Source organism: Neomonachus schauinslandi, chromosome 2, assembly GCF_002201575.2.
Source record: "Neomonachus schauinslandi chromosome 2, ASM220157v2, whole genome shotgun sequence".
Lineage (NCBI taxonomy): Eukaryota > Metazoa > Chordata > Mammalia > Carnivora > Phocidae > Neomonachus > Neomonachus schauinslandi.
The window spans coordinates 119,494,107-119,509,218 of record NC_058404.1 but is presented as its reverse complement, the minus strand read 5'-3'; the positions used below and the strand labels follow the sequence as shown (position 1 = coordinate 119,509,218).

At 36.5% G+C, this 15,112-nt stretch overlaps 1 protein-coding gene across 1 annotated transcript in view; it reads right to left on the bottom strand.

Moving 5' to 3' along the window:
* MANBA (mannosidase beta) overlaps positions 1 to 15,112 on the bottom strand; it is a 111,170-nt gene that overhangs the window by 31,189 nt on the left and 64,869 nt on the right. The window contains exons 10-12 of the mRNA XM_021680372.1: positions 14,887 to 14,973; positions 11,436 to 11,603; positions 1,237 to 1,455 (exon numbers count right to left, since the gene is read on the bottom strand). Of these exons, the coding sequence (XP_021536047.1) occupies positions 1,237 to 1,455; positions 11,436 to 11,603; positions 14,887 to 14,973 (474 nt within the window). The remainder of the gene's footprint in view (positions 1 to 1,236; positions 1,456 to 11,435; positions 11,604 to 14,886; positions 14,974 to 15,112) is intronic.

Genomic DNA, 15,112 nt, shown 5'->3' with positions numbered 1-15,112 from the left:
ACTCTATGACCCAGCAATTGCACTACTGGGTATTTACCCCAAAGACACAGATGTAGTGAAAAGAAGGGCCATATGCACCCCAATGTTCATAGCAGCAATGTCCGCAATAGCCAAACTGTGAAAAGAGCCGAGATGCCCTTCAACAGATGAATGGATAAAGAAGATGTGGTCCATATATACAATGGAATATTACTCAGCCATCAGAAAGGATGAATACCCAACTTTTACATCAACATGGATGGGACTGGAGGAGATTATGCTAAGTGAAATAAGTCAAGCAGAGAAAGTCAGTTATCATACGGTTTCACTTATTTGTGGAACATAAGGAATAGCATGGAGGACATTAGGAGAAGGAAGGGAAAAATGGGGGGGGGGAACCGGAGGGAGAGAGACTATGGACTCTGAGAAACAAAGAGGGTTTGGGAGGGGAGAGGGGAGGAGGGATGGGGGTATGGGTTAGCCTGGTGGTGGGTATTAAGGGGGGCACGTACTGCATGGAGTACTGGGTGTTATACGAAAACAATGGATTGTGGATCACCACATCAAAAACCAATGATGTATTGTATGGTGACTAACATAACATAACAGAATTTTAAAAATTTAAAAAATAAAATTAAATAAATAAATAAATAAAAAAGAACACATACAATTCTGAAATTGAATCCATCTATGAACCTGAATCTGTAGGAACAAGGAAAGTGAAATGCCATTGTGAAAATCAAATACACCAACATGAAAGAAAAAAGGAGAAGGAAGGGGGGAGGAAATAGAAGAGGAAGGAGAGGAGGCAAAAGAAATAATATGACTGATAACATTAGATAAAACTTTACTTATCACATTCATTTCTCTTACTGTAGCAAACCATCCAGTTCTGAATATCTGTAAATGATAAAACAGTTGTTGGATATACAGAAACTAGCAAGTGAGAATTACTTTCATGCATGATAAGAAGTCAGGCTTAAGCAACACTGGTTCCCATTTAATTTTTAAATGTTAGGGAAGGAACATAATTAAAAGCAATATCAAAAAGTTATAATCCTCAAAATGATGACCACAAGAAATTTAGCTCCCCAAACTTTAAAGAAAAAGGTTCTCTTCTATGATCTTCCTAAACTTTCATAGTGCTTCATAGAAAGTCAATAATAAGCACATTTGACTTTCTGAACCACTGTTGAGAAAGTGACATACGCCCATCGCCTACCATTCTGAATCACTGGGAAATCAAAAGTGGCTTACCTTTTCTAATGTACTGAAGGAAGGCCAGGACTGATATCCATATTCAGATACAAATCGAGCTTTTGGGAAAACTTTCCAATTCCAGCAATCACTGATATAGTCATAAAAATGTACATCACCAAAATTATTGTCATATGGGTTGACAGAGAGCCAGCCTTCTTTAATAGATTCGGCCCCATTTGTAGGGCTGGATATGATAAAAGGACGAGTCTTGTCTTCCTGAGTCCAGAAATAAAATGAGTTAAAAGATATTTTCAGCCGGGAAAGTACGTATCATTTACTTTTTTATTAAGTTTTTGTTTTAATTCCAATATAGTTAACATACAGTGTTAAATTAGTTTCAGATGTACAATATAGTGATTCAGCACTTCCATACATCACCCAGTGCTCATCAAGACAAGTGTCCTCCTTAATCCCCATCACCTAATTCACCCACCCCCCTCTGGTAATCATCAGCTTGTTCTCTATAGTTAAGAGTCTGTTTCTTGGTTTCTCTCTTTCTCTTTTTTCTTTTTTTCCTTTGTTCATTTTTTTGTTTCTTAAATTCCACATATGAGTGAGATGATATGGTATTTGTCTTTCTCTGAGTGACTTATTTCACTTAGCATTATACTTTCTAGCTTCATTCATATTGGCGCAAATGGCAAGAATCCATTCTTTTTTATGGCTGAGTAATATTCCATTATATATACCATATATACCACACACACACACACACACACACACACCACATCATCTTTACCCACCACAACACCATTTACCCATCTATCACTGGATATTTGGGCTGCTTCCATAATTTGGCTATTGTAAATAATGCTGCTATAAACATAGGAGTGCATGTATCCCTTTGAATCAGTGTTTTCGTATTTTGGGGGGAGATACCCAGTAGTATGATTACTGGATAGTAGGGCAATTCTGTTTTTAACCTTCTGAGGAACTTCCATACTGTTTCCCACAGCGGCTGCACCAGTTTGCATTCCCACCAACAGTGCAAAAGGGTTCCCATTTCTCTGCATCCTCACCAACACTTGTTGTTTCTTGTGTTTTTTATTTTAGCCATTCTGACAGGTGTGAGGTGATATATCACTGTAGTTTTGATTTGCATTTCCCTGATGATGAGCATCTTTTCATATGTCTGTTGGCCATCTGTATGCCTTCTTTGGAGAAATGTCTGTTTATGTCAGATCATTTACTTCAAAAAAAAAAAACACTGTCAAGTTCCAGAAATGCCAGTGGCTGACAGAAAAATAATAGAACCATTAACCTTCTGCCTTCAACAACCACCAGTACCTGCTATTCACCAATCCTTTATATCCTTTTGTAATTAACACTTAGCTTATTACTCAGTACCTGCTCCTAATTTTTTTAATCATGTCGTGCCTCTACATTACCTTCTAACAACAAGGGTAGTTACGGTCTACTGCAGAATTTCTCATCCTTGGCATTAATGACATTTTGAGCTTGATAAATTTTGTGTGCTGGTGACCAGGGAAAGGGAGCAAGGGGAAAGGGAATGTTTAGCAGCATCTCTGGCCTCTACCCACTAGATGCTAGTAGTACCCCCCCACACACCAAAAAATGTCTACAGACATTGCTAAATGTGCCCCTGTCACTTGGGGGACAAAATCACCTCCACTTAAGAAACACAGGTCCAGTGCTTAAGAATAAGAAGCTAAGGTGCAGATACAAAAATAGTACCCAGAAATTGGTAGTATTTCTATACACTAATAACAAAATAGCAGGAAGAAATTTTTTTTGAAGATTTTATTTATTTATTTGACAGAGAGACACAGCGAGAGAGAGAACACAAGCAGGGGGAGTGGGAGAGGGAGAAGCAGGCTTCCCGCGGAGCAGGGAGCCTGATGTGGGGCTCGATCCTAGGACCCCGGGATCATGACCTGAGCCGAAGGCAGACGCTTAACCAACCGAGCCACCCAGGAGTCCCTCAGAAAGAGAAATTTTAAAACAACACCATTTACAAATGCACCAGAAAGAATAAACTAAACCAAAGAGGTGAAAGACCTCTACTCTGACAACTATAAAACACTGATGAAAGAAACTGAAGATGACCCAAACAAATGGAAAAATAGTCCATGCTTGTGGATTGGAAGAATCAATATTGTTTAAATGTCCATACTACTCAAAGAAATCCACAGATTCAATGCAATCCCTATCAAAATACCAACAGCATTTTTTACGAAGCTAGAACAAATAATACTAAAATTTGTATGGAACCACAGAAGACCCCAAATAGCCAAGGCAATCTTGAAAAAGAAAAACAAAGCTTGAAGATCTGAAAATTCCAGATTTCAAAATATACTACAAAGCGGTAGTAATCAAAATAGTATGGTACTGGCATAAAAATAGATATATAGATCAGTGGACTAGAATCAGGGCCCAGAAATAAACCACTGATTATATGGTCAGTTAATCTATGACAAAGGAGGCAAGAATATACAATGGGAAAAGACAGTCTCCTCAATAAATCGTGCTGGGAGAACTGACAGCTACACGCAAAAGAATGAAACTGTATCTCTCTTTAATATCATAAATAAAAATAAACTAAAAATGGATTAAAGACCTAAATGTGAGATCTGAAATCATAAAAATCCTAAAAACCATAAAAAAACACAGGCAGTAATTTCTCTGACTTTGGCCATAGGATCATTTTTCTCGATATGTCTCTTCACGCAAGAAAAACAAAAGCAAAAATAAACTATTTGGATAACAAGTAAAAGGCTTTTGCACAGCAAAGGAAACCACCAACACACACACACACACACACACACACACACACACGTATCCAAAATATATAAAGAACATGTACAAGTCAACACCAAACAAACCCCAAATAATTCAATTAAAAAATGGGCAGAGGACTTGAATAAAGTTTTTCAAAAAAAGACATAAAGATAGCCAATGGACACATGAAAATATCCTCAGCATCACTCATCATCAGGCAAATGCAACTCAAAACTAAAATAAAATATCATTTTATACCTATCAAACGGCTAAAACCAAAAAGACAAGAAACAACAAGTGTTGGTGAGGATATGGAAAAAATGGAACCCTTGTGCACTGTTGGTAAGAATGTAAATTGGTGCAGCTACAGTGGAAAACAGTATGGAAGTGCTTTGAAAAATTAAAAATAGAAATACCATATACCCCAATCATTCCACTACTGGGTATTTACCCAAAGAAAATGAACACACTAATTCAAAAAGATATGTGCACTTCTGTGTTTATTGCAATGTTATTTACAACAACCAATATATTGAAGCAATCTAAGTGTCCATCAATAGACAAATGGATAAGGAAGATGTGGTGTATATATATATATAATGGAATATGGCACAGCCATGAAAAGATGAGGTTGTGTCATTTGAGATGGACCTAGAGGGTATTATGGATGGATGCACCTAGCGGATATTATGGTAAGTGAAATAAGTCAGACTGAGAAACACAAATACTATATGATTTTACTCACAAGTGGAATCTAAAACAAAAATAAATGAATAAACAATCAAAAAGCAGAATCAGACCTATAAATACAGAATAAGCTGATGGTTGTCGGAGGGGGATGGGTCAGCAGTTGGGCAAAATGGGTAAAGAGGAGTGGAAGATACAGAGTCCCAGTTATGGAATGAATAGTGCATGGGAATAAAAGGCACAGCAGGACAAAAAAAGAAAATAATAGAGGCTATTGAGTCAGAATGACTTGAATTTAAATCTCAAATCGGAACCTTATTATTTTTGGACAGGTCTAAGCCTCAATAGTCTCATCTGTAAAACAGGGAAATTGGGAGTCCTTCATAGGACTACAGTAAATGGTAAAGAACTCATGCGTGGACGACATGGCTAAATGTCCACCAAAATTCATGTTCCCATTTCCATAATATAGAGCTGTTTCTAGGAAGTGACTTTCTAACCTCTTTGCATCACTGTGGGGCCCTGTGCCTCATTCTCATCCTCCTGGAATCATGAGCTCTTAACCACTGAGCTGTGAAATGAAAATCCTCAAATATTAAAATCCATTTCTTAAATCCATCAGATATGAAAAATGTAACACCAACACTATGAGTAAAAAGATTATAAAATAAATGTTTTATAAATATTAATTAAAGCTTATACCATAACAGTTTGTGTATAGAAAAATTCTTCATGACACATGACTAAGCATATCGGATAAGCTAAAAATCTGAACCTAAGATTTTCGTGAATTCTCACTGAAGTTTCTTCACATAAATGAAGAGTGCCATGAACTGAACACATTTGGCTGCCAAAATCACATACTATTCTTTTAAATATATCCCTTTTCAAACTGCCTCAGGATATACCCAAATATTTAAAATATCTAATTACAGGGGCGTCTGGGTGGCTCAGTCGTTAAGTGTCTGCCTTCGGCTCAGGTCATGATCCCAGTGGGATTGAGCCCTGCGCCAGGCTCCCTGCTCAGCGGGAAGCCTGCTTCTCCCTCTTCCACTCCACCTGCTTGTGTTCCCTCTCTCGCTGTGTCTCTCTCTGTCAAATAAATAAATAAAATTTAAAAAGAAAATAAATAAAATAAAATATCTAATTACAGATAAAAAATTAAAAGGACATCAGATTATTAAATCACATATTAAACATTAAAGTTTTTAAAAGTTAAATCCTTTGCAGGGATTACTGCAAAAACAAAATAAATGCTGCTTCCTCCCCTTGAAAAAAAAAAAGCTAACTTATATTATTATATAATGTGTATATAGTAAATACAAGTATAATATGCCTATTAAAAAGTAGTGATGAAAGAGAACCACCATAAAGGAAGGGCTCTATGGTGGAGTTGGGAACAAGCTCTTTCCTTTCCCTTTCTTCTTATTTCACGTATCAACATATTCATATATATCAAGCTCTGCTTTAGCATTTATAATTACAGAATTTTAAATGACACATGAGACCAAATGGACTTAACAGATATACACAGTACATACCATCCAAAAGCAACAGAATACACATTCTTCTCAGGTGCACATGGAATGTTCTCCAAGACAGATCATCTGTTAGGCCATAAACCAAGTCTTAACAAATTTAAGAAGACTGAAATCATTCAAGCATATTTTTGGACCCCACGGATACAGAACTAGAAATCAATTATAAGAAGAAGGCTGAAAAATTCACAAATACATGAAGATTAAGGAATATGCTACCGAACAACCAATGGATCAACAAAGAAATCAAAAGAGAAATTGAAAAATACCTTGAGACAAATGAAAATAGAAAGACAACATACCAAACTTCTGAGATGCAGCAAAAGCAGTTTAAGAGGAAAGATCATAGAGATATATGACTACTTCAAGAAATAAGAAAAATGTCAAATAAAGAACCTAACTTCACATCTTAATAAACTAGAAAAAGGAGAACGAACATGGCCGCAAGTTAGCAGAAGGAAGGAAATAACAAAAATCAGAGCAGAAATAAATGGAATAGAGACTAAAAAGACAATAGAAAAGATCAAGGAAACCAAGAGCTGGTTTTTAAAAAAATAAATAAATAAACAAAACTGACAAACCTTTAGCTAGACTTGCCTAGGGGGAAAAAAAAAAGAGAGGACTCAAAATCAGAAATGAAAAAGATGTTACAACTGATATCTCAGAAATACAAAGAATTTTAAGAGACTACTATGAACAACTATACATCAACAAATTGGACAACCTAGAAGAAATGGATAAATTCTTAAAGACATACAATCTTCCAAGATTGAATCATGAATAAATAGAAAACATGAACAGACCAATTAACTAGTAAGGAGATTGAATCAATAATCAAAAATCTCCCAGCAAACAAAAATCCAGGACCAGACATCTTCACTGGTGAATTCTACCAAACATTCAAAGAATTAATACCAATCCTTCTCAAACTCTTGCAAAAATAGAAGAGGAGGGAAAACTTCCAAGTTCATTTTACAAGAGAAGCATTACCCTGATACCAAAACCAAATAGAGTCACCACCAAGAAAAGTACAGGCCAATATCCTTGATGAACATAGATGCAAAAATTCTCAACAAAATATTAACAAACCAAACTCATATAAGTAAAAAAAAAAATCATATACCATAATCAAGTGGAACTTATTCCAGGGATGTAAGGATGGTTCAACGCCTACAAGTCAATCAACATGATACACCACATTAATAAAATGAAGTATAAAAATCATATGCTCATGTCAACAAATGTAGAAAAAGCATCTAACAAAATTCAGCATCCATTTCTTATAAAAACTCTCAACAAAGTGGTTACAGAGGGAACATACCTCAACATAATAAAGGCCATATATGACAAGGCCACAGCTAACATCATACTCAATGGTGAAAAGCTCAAAACTTCTCCTCTAAGGTCAGGAACGAGATCTGGATGCCTACTTTCACCACTTTTATCCAACATAGCATTGGAAGTCCTAGCTAGTGCAATTAGACAACAGAAAGAAATAAAAGGCATACAAACTGGAAAGGAAGAAGTAAAGTTGTCACTATTTGCAGATGACATGTTATTATATGGAGAAAACTCTAAAGACTTCACAAAAAACCTGTTAGTATAAATAAATTCAGTAAAATTGCAGGATATGAAATCAATATACAGAAATCTGTTGCATTTCTATGTACTAATAATTAACTACTAGCAAGAGAAATTAAGAAAACAATCTTATTTACAACTGCATCAAAAAGAATAAAATATCTAGGAATAAGTTTAACCAAGGAAGTGAAAGACTGACATTATTATCAAAAATTATAAGATACTGAAAACTATAAAACATTGTTAAAAGACACCGAAGAAGACATAAATAAATGAAAAGATATTCTGTACTCATTGACTGGAAGAATTAATATTGCTAAAATGTCCATACTATCCAAAGCAATCTACAGATTCAATGCAATCCCTACCAAAACCACAATGCATTTTTCACGAAATAGAATGAATAATCCAAAAATGTTTATGGAACCACAAAAGACCAAGAAAATCATGAAAATCATGAGCTCTTAACCACTGTCAAAGCAATCTTGAGAAAGAAGAACAAAGCTGGAGGCATCATGCTTTCTGACTTCAAAATATACAACAAAAGCAAGGTAAGTAAAACATTATGGTATTGGCATAAAAACAGACACATGGATCAATAGAATAGAATAGAGAACCAAGAAATAAATTCATATATGTATGGCCAATTAATTTATGACAAAGGAGACAAGAATATACAATGGGGAAAGGACAGTCTCTTCAGTAAATGGTGTTGGAAAAACTGGATGGTCACATGCAAGAGAATGAACCTGAATAACTATCTTCAACCATGCACAAAAGTTAATGTAAAATGGATTAAAGACTTGAATGTAAGATCTGAAATCATAAAACTCCTAAAAGAAAACATAGGTGGTAAGCTCCTTGGCATTGGTCTTGGCTTGATTTTTTTGGATTTGACACCAAAAACAAAGGCAACAAAAATAAACAAGTGGGACTACATTAAACTAAAAAGGCTCTGCACAGCAAAAGAAACCATCAACAAAATAAAAAGGCAACACACTGAATGGGAGGAAATATTTGCAAATCATATGCTTGCTAAGGGGTTAATACCCAAAATACATAAAGAACATGTCCAACTCAACAGCAAAAAACAAACAATTCAATTAAGAAACGAGCCAGGGATCTAAACAGACATTTTTCCAAAGAAGACATACAGATAACCAATAAGTACATGAAAAGGTGCTCAACTTATTATCAGGGAAATGCAAATCAAAACCACAATGAGGTATCACCTGACACCTGTTAGGATGGCTATTATCAAAAAGATAAGAGATAACAAATGTTGGCAAGGATGTGGAGAAAAGGGAACCCTTGTGCATTGTTGATGGGAATGTAAGTTGGTGTAGTCACTAAGTAAAACAATATGGAGGTTACCTAAAAAATTAAATGTAGAACTACCATATGATCCAGCAATTTCACTTATGGATATTTATCTGAAAAAAATAAAAACACTAACTCAAAGAGATATATGCACCCCCATGTTCACTGCAGCATTGTTTATAATTACCAAGATACTGTAGCAATCGAAATGTTCATTGATGATGAATTGATAAAGTAAATGTAGCATACACACACACACATACACACACACACACACACACACACTGGAATATGACTCAGCAATAAAAAAGGAATGAAATCTTGGAGCACCTGGGTGGCTCAGTCAGTTGAGCATCCATCCAACTCTTGATTTCGGCTCAGGTCATGATCTCAGGGTCATGGGATCAAGCCCTGCATTGGGCTCTGTGCTGGGCATGGAGCCTGCTTGGAATTCTCTCTTTCCCTCTGCCCCTCCCCTCTTGTGATCACTCTCTCTCTCTCTAAAAAAAAAAAAAAAAGGAATGAAATCTTGCCATTTGTGACAACATGGATGGACTTTGAGGACATCATGCTAAGTGAAATAAGTCAGAGAAAAGCAAATACTGTATGATCTCAGTTATATGTGGAATCTAAAAACAACAAGAACAAGCTCATGGAAACAGAGAACAGACTGGTGGTTGCCAGAGGTATGAGGTGGGAGGTGGGTGGAATCGGTGAAGGTAGCCAAAAAAAAAAAGAAAGAAAGAAAAAGTAAAAGAGTCTCTACGTCTCTAAGAAAGGAAGGGAAGGGAAGGGAAAAGTGAAGGGAAGGGGGGAGGGAAGGGAAGGGAAGGGAAAAAGGAGAGGGAAGGGAAGAAGGGAGAAGGGAAGGGAAGGGAAAAATGGAAGGGAGAAAGAAAGAAAAGAAAGAAAGAAAGAAAGAAAGAAAGAAAGAAAGAAAGAAAGAAAGAAAGAAAGAAAGAAAGAAAGAAAAAGGAAGAAAGGGAGAGAAAGGAGGGAAGGAAGAAAGGAGGGAGGGAGGGAGGGAGGAAAGTAGGAAGAGAGAAAAATAGAAAAGAAAAGAAATATCCATAGAACAGTTGAGCCTGCTCTGTGCCTTCTTCTCTCTGTCTTTGGAAATCTTCTGGCTGGGGTATTTGCTTCCAGAGGTAATTCCAGACATCCACAATGGACACACACACACACACACACAAGAATGAGAGCAACTTCCACATTCAAACACTATTTGCACTGACGATCCTGGAGTCTCTCAGCCTGCACAACTTCTCTACTTACAGCCTGCTCTACAAAGCATATCTACTTACACAGAAATCTTTTAAGTTCTAGATAAAATGCTATGTTCCTAGGAAACATAAATATCCATAGTTCCAGAAGTTGTAAACCCAAATTGGATAATAACTATAGGAGAAATGTATATGAGGGAGGAGATAATTCTTGCCCCCACAAAGGCACTGGGCCCAGATTGTTTTATGGGTGAATTTGTCTAAGTAAAACTGATAATCTCTATTTTATTTAAATTGTCCCTAGACATTAAAAACAACAACAAAAGGCTCCTAACTCATTCTGTGCAGTGAGCACAAACATATACACATATACTAAGTGCCACAAGTTGGGTTCTCTAGGCTAAATCTGTCTCACAAATAGTTGTTTACATTGCATTTTTTAAAATACTGAATATAAATGAGACCCAACATCCATATCCTATTACCACAGTCCCCTCTTCTTTATGAGCCTCATCAACTCTACTTACTTTTTTTAAACAAATTTGGCTCCTCTAGGCATATGAGTTTACAACTCTTACCATAGACTGAGTTTGCTTGTGAACATAAATTTTTACATTCTAACCAAAATATTAGCAAATCAAATCTAGCACAGGATAAAAGAACAAAGCATTATAGCTAAATAGAGTTTATACTAGAACTATTTTGTCATTAGAAAATTAATTCACAGGATTCACTGTATTAATATATTGAGGAACAAAAAGAAAGAAAGAAAAAAAGAAGTGGCATTATCGATAAGTCATCTAAAGTAGAAATTCTCAACCCTTGGGGTTCCATGGATGGGCTCCAGAAAGAGTCCATCATAATCTGCAGTTGTAAACACAATATTGGTGTATGTGTGGTGAGTTCCACAGATAAGTTAATTCTCAAATAAGTCCAAAACCCATAAATCCATTCACATGCTGCAGCATTACAATGGACTGTTCTGTATTAAAATATTATTGAAGGTTGCTCTAAAAAAAGGACACAAAGATATACTACACTAATATTCAAACTGATCCATTTTTAAAACAGGTTCTTAAATTCTATTGCATGAAAAATCATTACTTACTGCCAAGACAATCTTTCGAATGTTTTTCACATACAGTATCACATAGTCTTTGATGTAGGTATGCAGTGCACTGGCAGGTATATTATACCAATTCATCATCAGTGCTGCTTCATTTTCATTATTTCCACCCCATACGATGATGGAGGGATGATATTTCAGTCTCCTGATCTAAAATTTCAGAAAACATAAAACAATTTTCAAATGATCAACAAGAAAAACAAGCCTCAGAGCTATAATTATTCACAAAATGATAGCCATTGCATTTCTGCACATAAATTCTTATGTACCAGAAAACTCATTAGAAAATGGCTTGTAACATTACCTGTGGGAATACATTTTAAGAAATCTCTGATTCTTTTTACCTAGATTTTATAAGCACCAGTAAGATAGGGTTTTTCTTCTCTACTGTGTAAAACCTGAAGAAAACATAATCCTTTTTATTAAAAAAGGAAAATAAATCAACCTCATCATCATCTGACTTTCCACAAAAAGGCTCTAAGAAACACAAAAGGCAGGAGACATTACATTACAGAGGAGTTTTTCAAGAACAAGTTGGAGTTTTGTGTGAAAAAACAAATGAGGAAGAACAACCACTTCTGCTGAATGAGGGATTGAGGTTTTCACGGTCTCCACTGAGATCAGAAAACCACAAGGATAACCAGAGAGGGTTTTACAAAGCCTCTGAGTTCCCAGAGATACTCTGTAAGTTAAAGACAAATATATGGAATATCCTAAAGGAAAAAGGATTAGGGCATCAAGAGGATGTCTCCAGAAAGAACTATCAGTGTCATGTCCTGAGAAATCAACTAAGCTTACGTAAGTTACTGAATATATCTGAACATGGAAGAAGAAATTAGAGAATCTGTCTGAAAATCTTGCCAACCTTAAGAATTGAGCCTGCATAACTGGGCTCTCTGTGGGCTGGCCCTACATAAAGGTGGAAGGATCCAGTTCTTCAGACACCCTGGGAGATGTACTCCAGCAGAAGAGGGCAGTTAAATCTCTTTGAGAACACAATGAGTCAATGGTCAGGAGAAATCCTCTGGATCACATTTTAGCAAAATAACCTTATTGGTTATAGCTTCTCTTCCATGTAATGCATGGTTACAGTGATGGATCCCAGCTGATGTTCTCACTGTGGCCTCCATTCAAGATGCTAAGTATTGGGGCGCCTGGGTGGCTCAGATGGTTAAATGTCTGCCTTCGGCTCAGGTCATGATCCCAGGGTCCTGGGATCGAGTGCCACATCGAGCTCCCGGCTCAGCAGGGAGCCTGCTTCTCCCTCTGACCTTCTCCCCTCTCATGCTGTTTCTCTCTCGCTCACTCTCTAAAAAATAAATAAAATCTTTAAAAAAAAAAACAAACAAACAAGATGCTAAGTATCTCCTACATGAAACAGAGATGCATTAAGGATGCATTAAAGGGATTTATCTCATTCTTAAAAATTACAGGTGATGGGTATTAAGGAGGGCACATATTGCATGGAGCACAGGGTGTTATATGAAAACAATGAATCATGGAACACTACATCAAAAACTAATGATGTACTGCATGGTGACTAACATAACATAATAAAATTAAATTAAATTGAAAAAAATTACAGCCTTGTGTTTTTCTAAACCAGCCTTATGAACGCTATTTCCTTTATTTGCCTCTGTGCGTGCCCAGGTAAGTGACGACTGCTACCAACTGGGACTGGCACGTTTATGGTGCTATTGAAAACACAAATACTGAAGAGGCAAAAAGATCCAGTGACTCTGTGCTACACATACCCTTCAAACTGACCCAGAATTTTTGAGAAGCTTCACTTTAAAATCTTAACAAAGTCTGCATAAAAAGCTCTCCTCCTCTTTAATAATACATAAAAGAATCGAAGGTACATAGATACCATGTTTTATTTGTATGAGAAAAAATTTTAAAAAATTGAAATGTTTGCAACCTACACAACTATAATTAATATTTTTTAAGCTCATCCATCTATCTATCCATCTATCCTCCTGACGAATAACCCAGCCAAGTAGTGGGGATACAGAGAGGAACAAGCCCCTAGGCTGCAGGGAGATTACAAACTTGCAGGGGAAACAAAACACTGAACAAGTAAGTCAAAGTGTGGTACAGGTCATAAAGGGCAAATGATGTGATCTAGACTTGCAAATATAGAAAGGTTTTTTTCCCAGAAAAATTCATGCTCAAGGTAAGAGGTGCCAGAAGAAAATGGGAGAGGTGGTCCATAGGGAGGGTGAGGGGGAAGGTTTTCCAGAGCATAGATGGCACAGGAAGAGGGTGCCTGATGGGGCCAGGGAGGCCAACAGAGACAGGATAGTGCACAGTATCTTTATCTGGAGGGCTCTGAGCAAGAGATGATTCATTTGTACTTTTTAAACCTTTTTTTTTAACTTTTTTTTTTTAAGTAAAACAAAGATATAAAAAACAAATTGTGAAATAGTAAATTACTGTAACACAATCACCCTTGTAACCACCACCCAGATCAAGAAAGGGAGCCCCAGAAGTCCTCAAGCACTCCTTCCCAACTGTAGTCCCTTCCTGCTTCCAACAGTAACCACTATCTTGAGTATTATAGTAATCATTTCCTTGCATTTCTTTTGGTTTTCCATGCAAATGTCCATCCACAGACATTGTAACTATGAAATCACGGATTTTAACATGCTTTCTGGATTTCAATCCACGGACACTCTTTTCCTTATTGAATCTCAAATTGTCCCACTTTTGGTTGGTGAGAGTTTCATCAAAGTTCTTTTAACATATCTTTGATCGTTTTCTTGTCATCTGTATGTCAAAATATTCCAGGGTCATCTATTATACTTCCTGTCCCAGACCTGGAATCAGCCACTTCTCTAAGAAGCCCATCTGTTAGTGGGAAAAATTATTTCAATAGAAGGATACACAATATTATTAGGTTGTTCTAGTCCTTTTCGGTGGACAAAGCTAGGTTATAATCACTTCCTTGCACTTATAGATCTATAAATATAAGTGTGTACATATGGAATGCAAAAGAAATCAAGGAGTCAAGAATCACTTTAAATTTCTGACCTTAGAAATGCAAAGACTGACTCTGCCATTTGTTGAGGTGGGGGAAACTACAAGAAGAGCAGATTGGGAGAAGGTAATGCAAGTTTGGTTCAGACATGTTACATTTGGGATGACTAGGAAACCTCCAGGCAGAGGGGCCAAGTAGGCAGCTGGATACAAGAACCAGGAATTCAGCAGAGATGTCAGAAGTGGGGATAAATGTGAAAGTCATCAGCACAGAGGTGGTGTTAAAGCCATGAGACTGGGTGGAATCACCTAGGAAGTCAATTATCCAACCGTGATTTTCATGGGATTTAGTAAAGAGAACAACAACAAAAAACAAAACAAAATGAGGAGAGGTTTAACAAAAGGCAAATGAAACATTAGCATTTTCCCTCTTCTTGGAATGGTAATGACATACCTGGTGAGCAACTTCTGCTCTCACTGAATTCATGAAGTCCCGATCGGTTGGATAAAGGGCACAGGCAAACATAAAATCCTGCCATACCTGTCAAACCAGTAAAAAGCAATAAAGTACTGCCATGGACTTTATTACACAGAAAGAAATTCTTCATTCTGAACTTTGGGAATTATCTTTCAGGCAAATGAAAAAACATGTTAGCCTGATGAGTGTGACCATTTGAGCA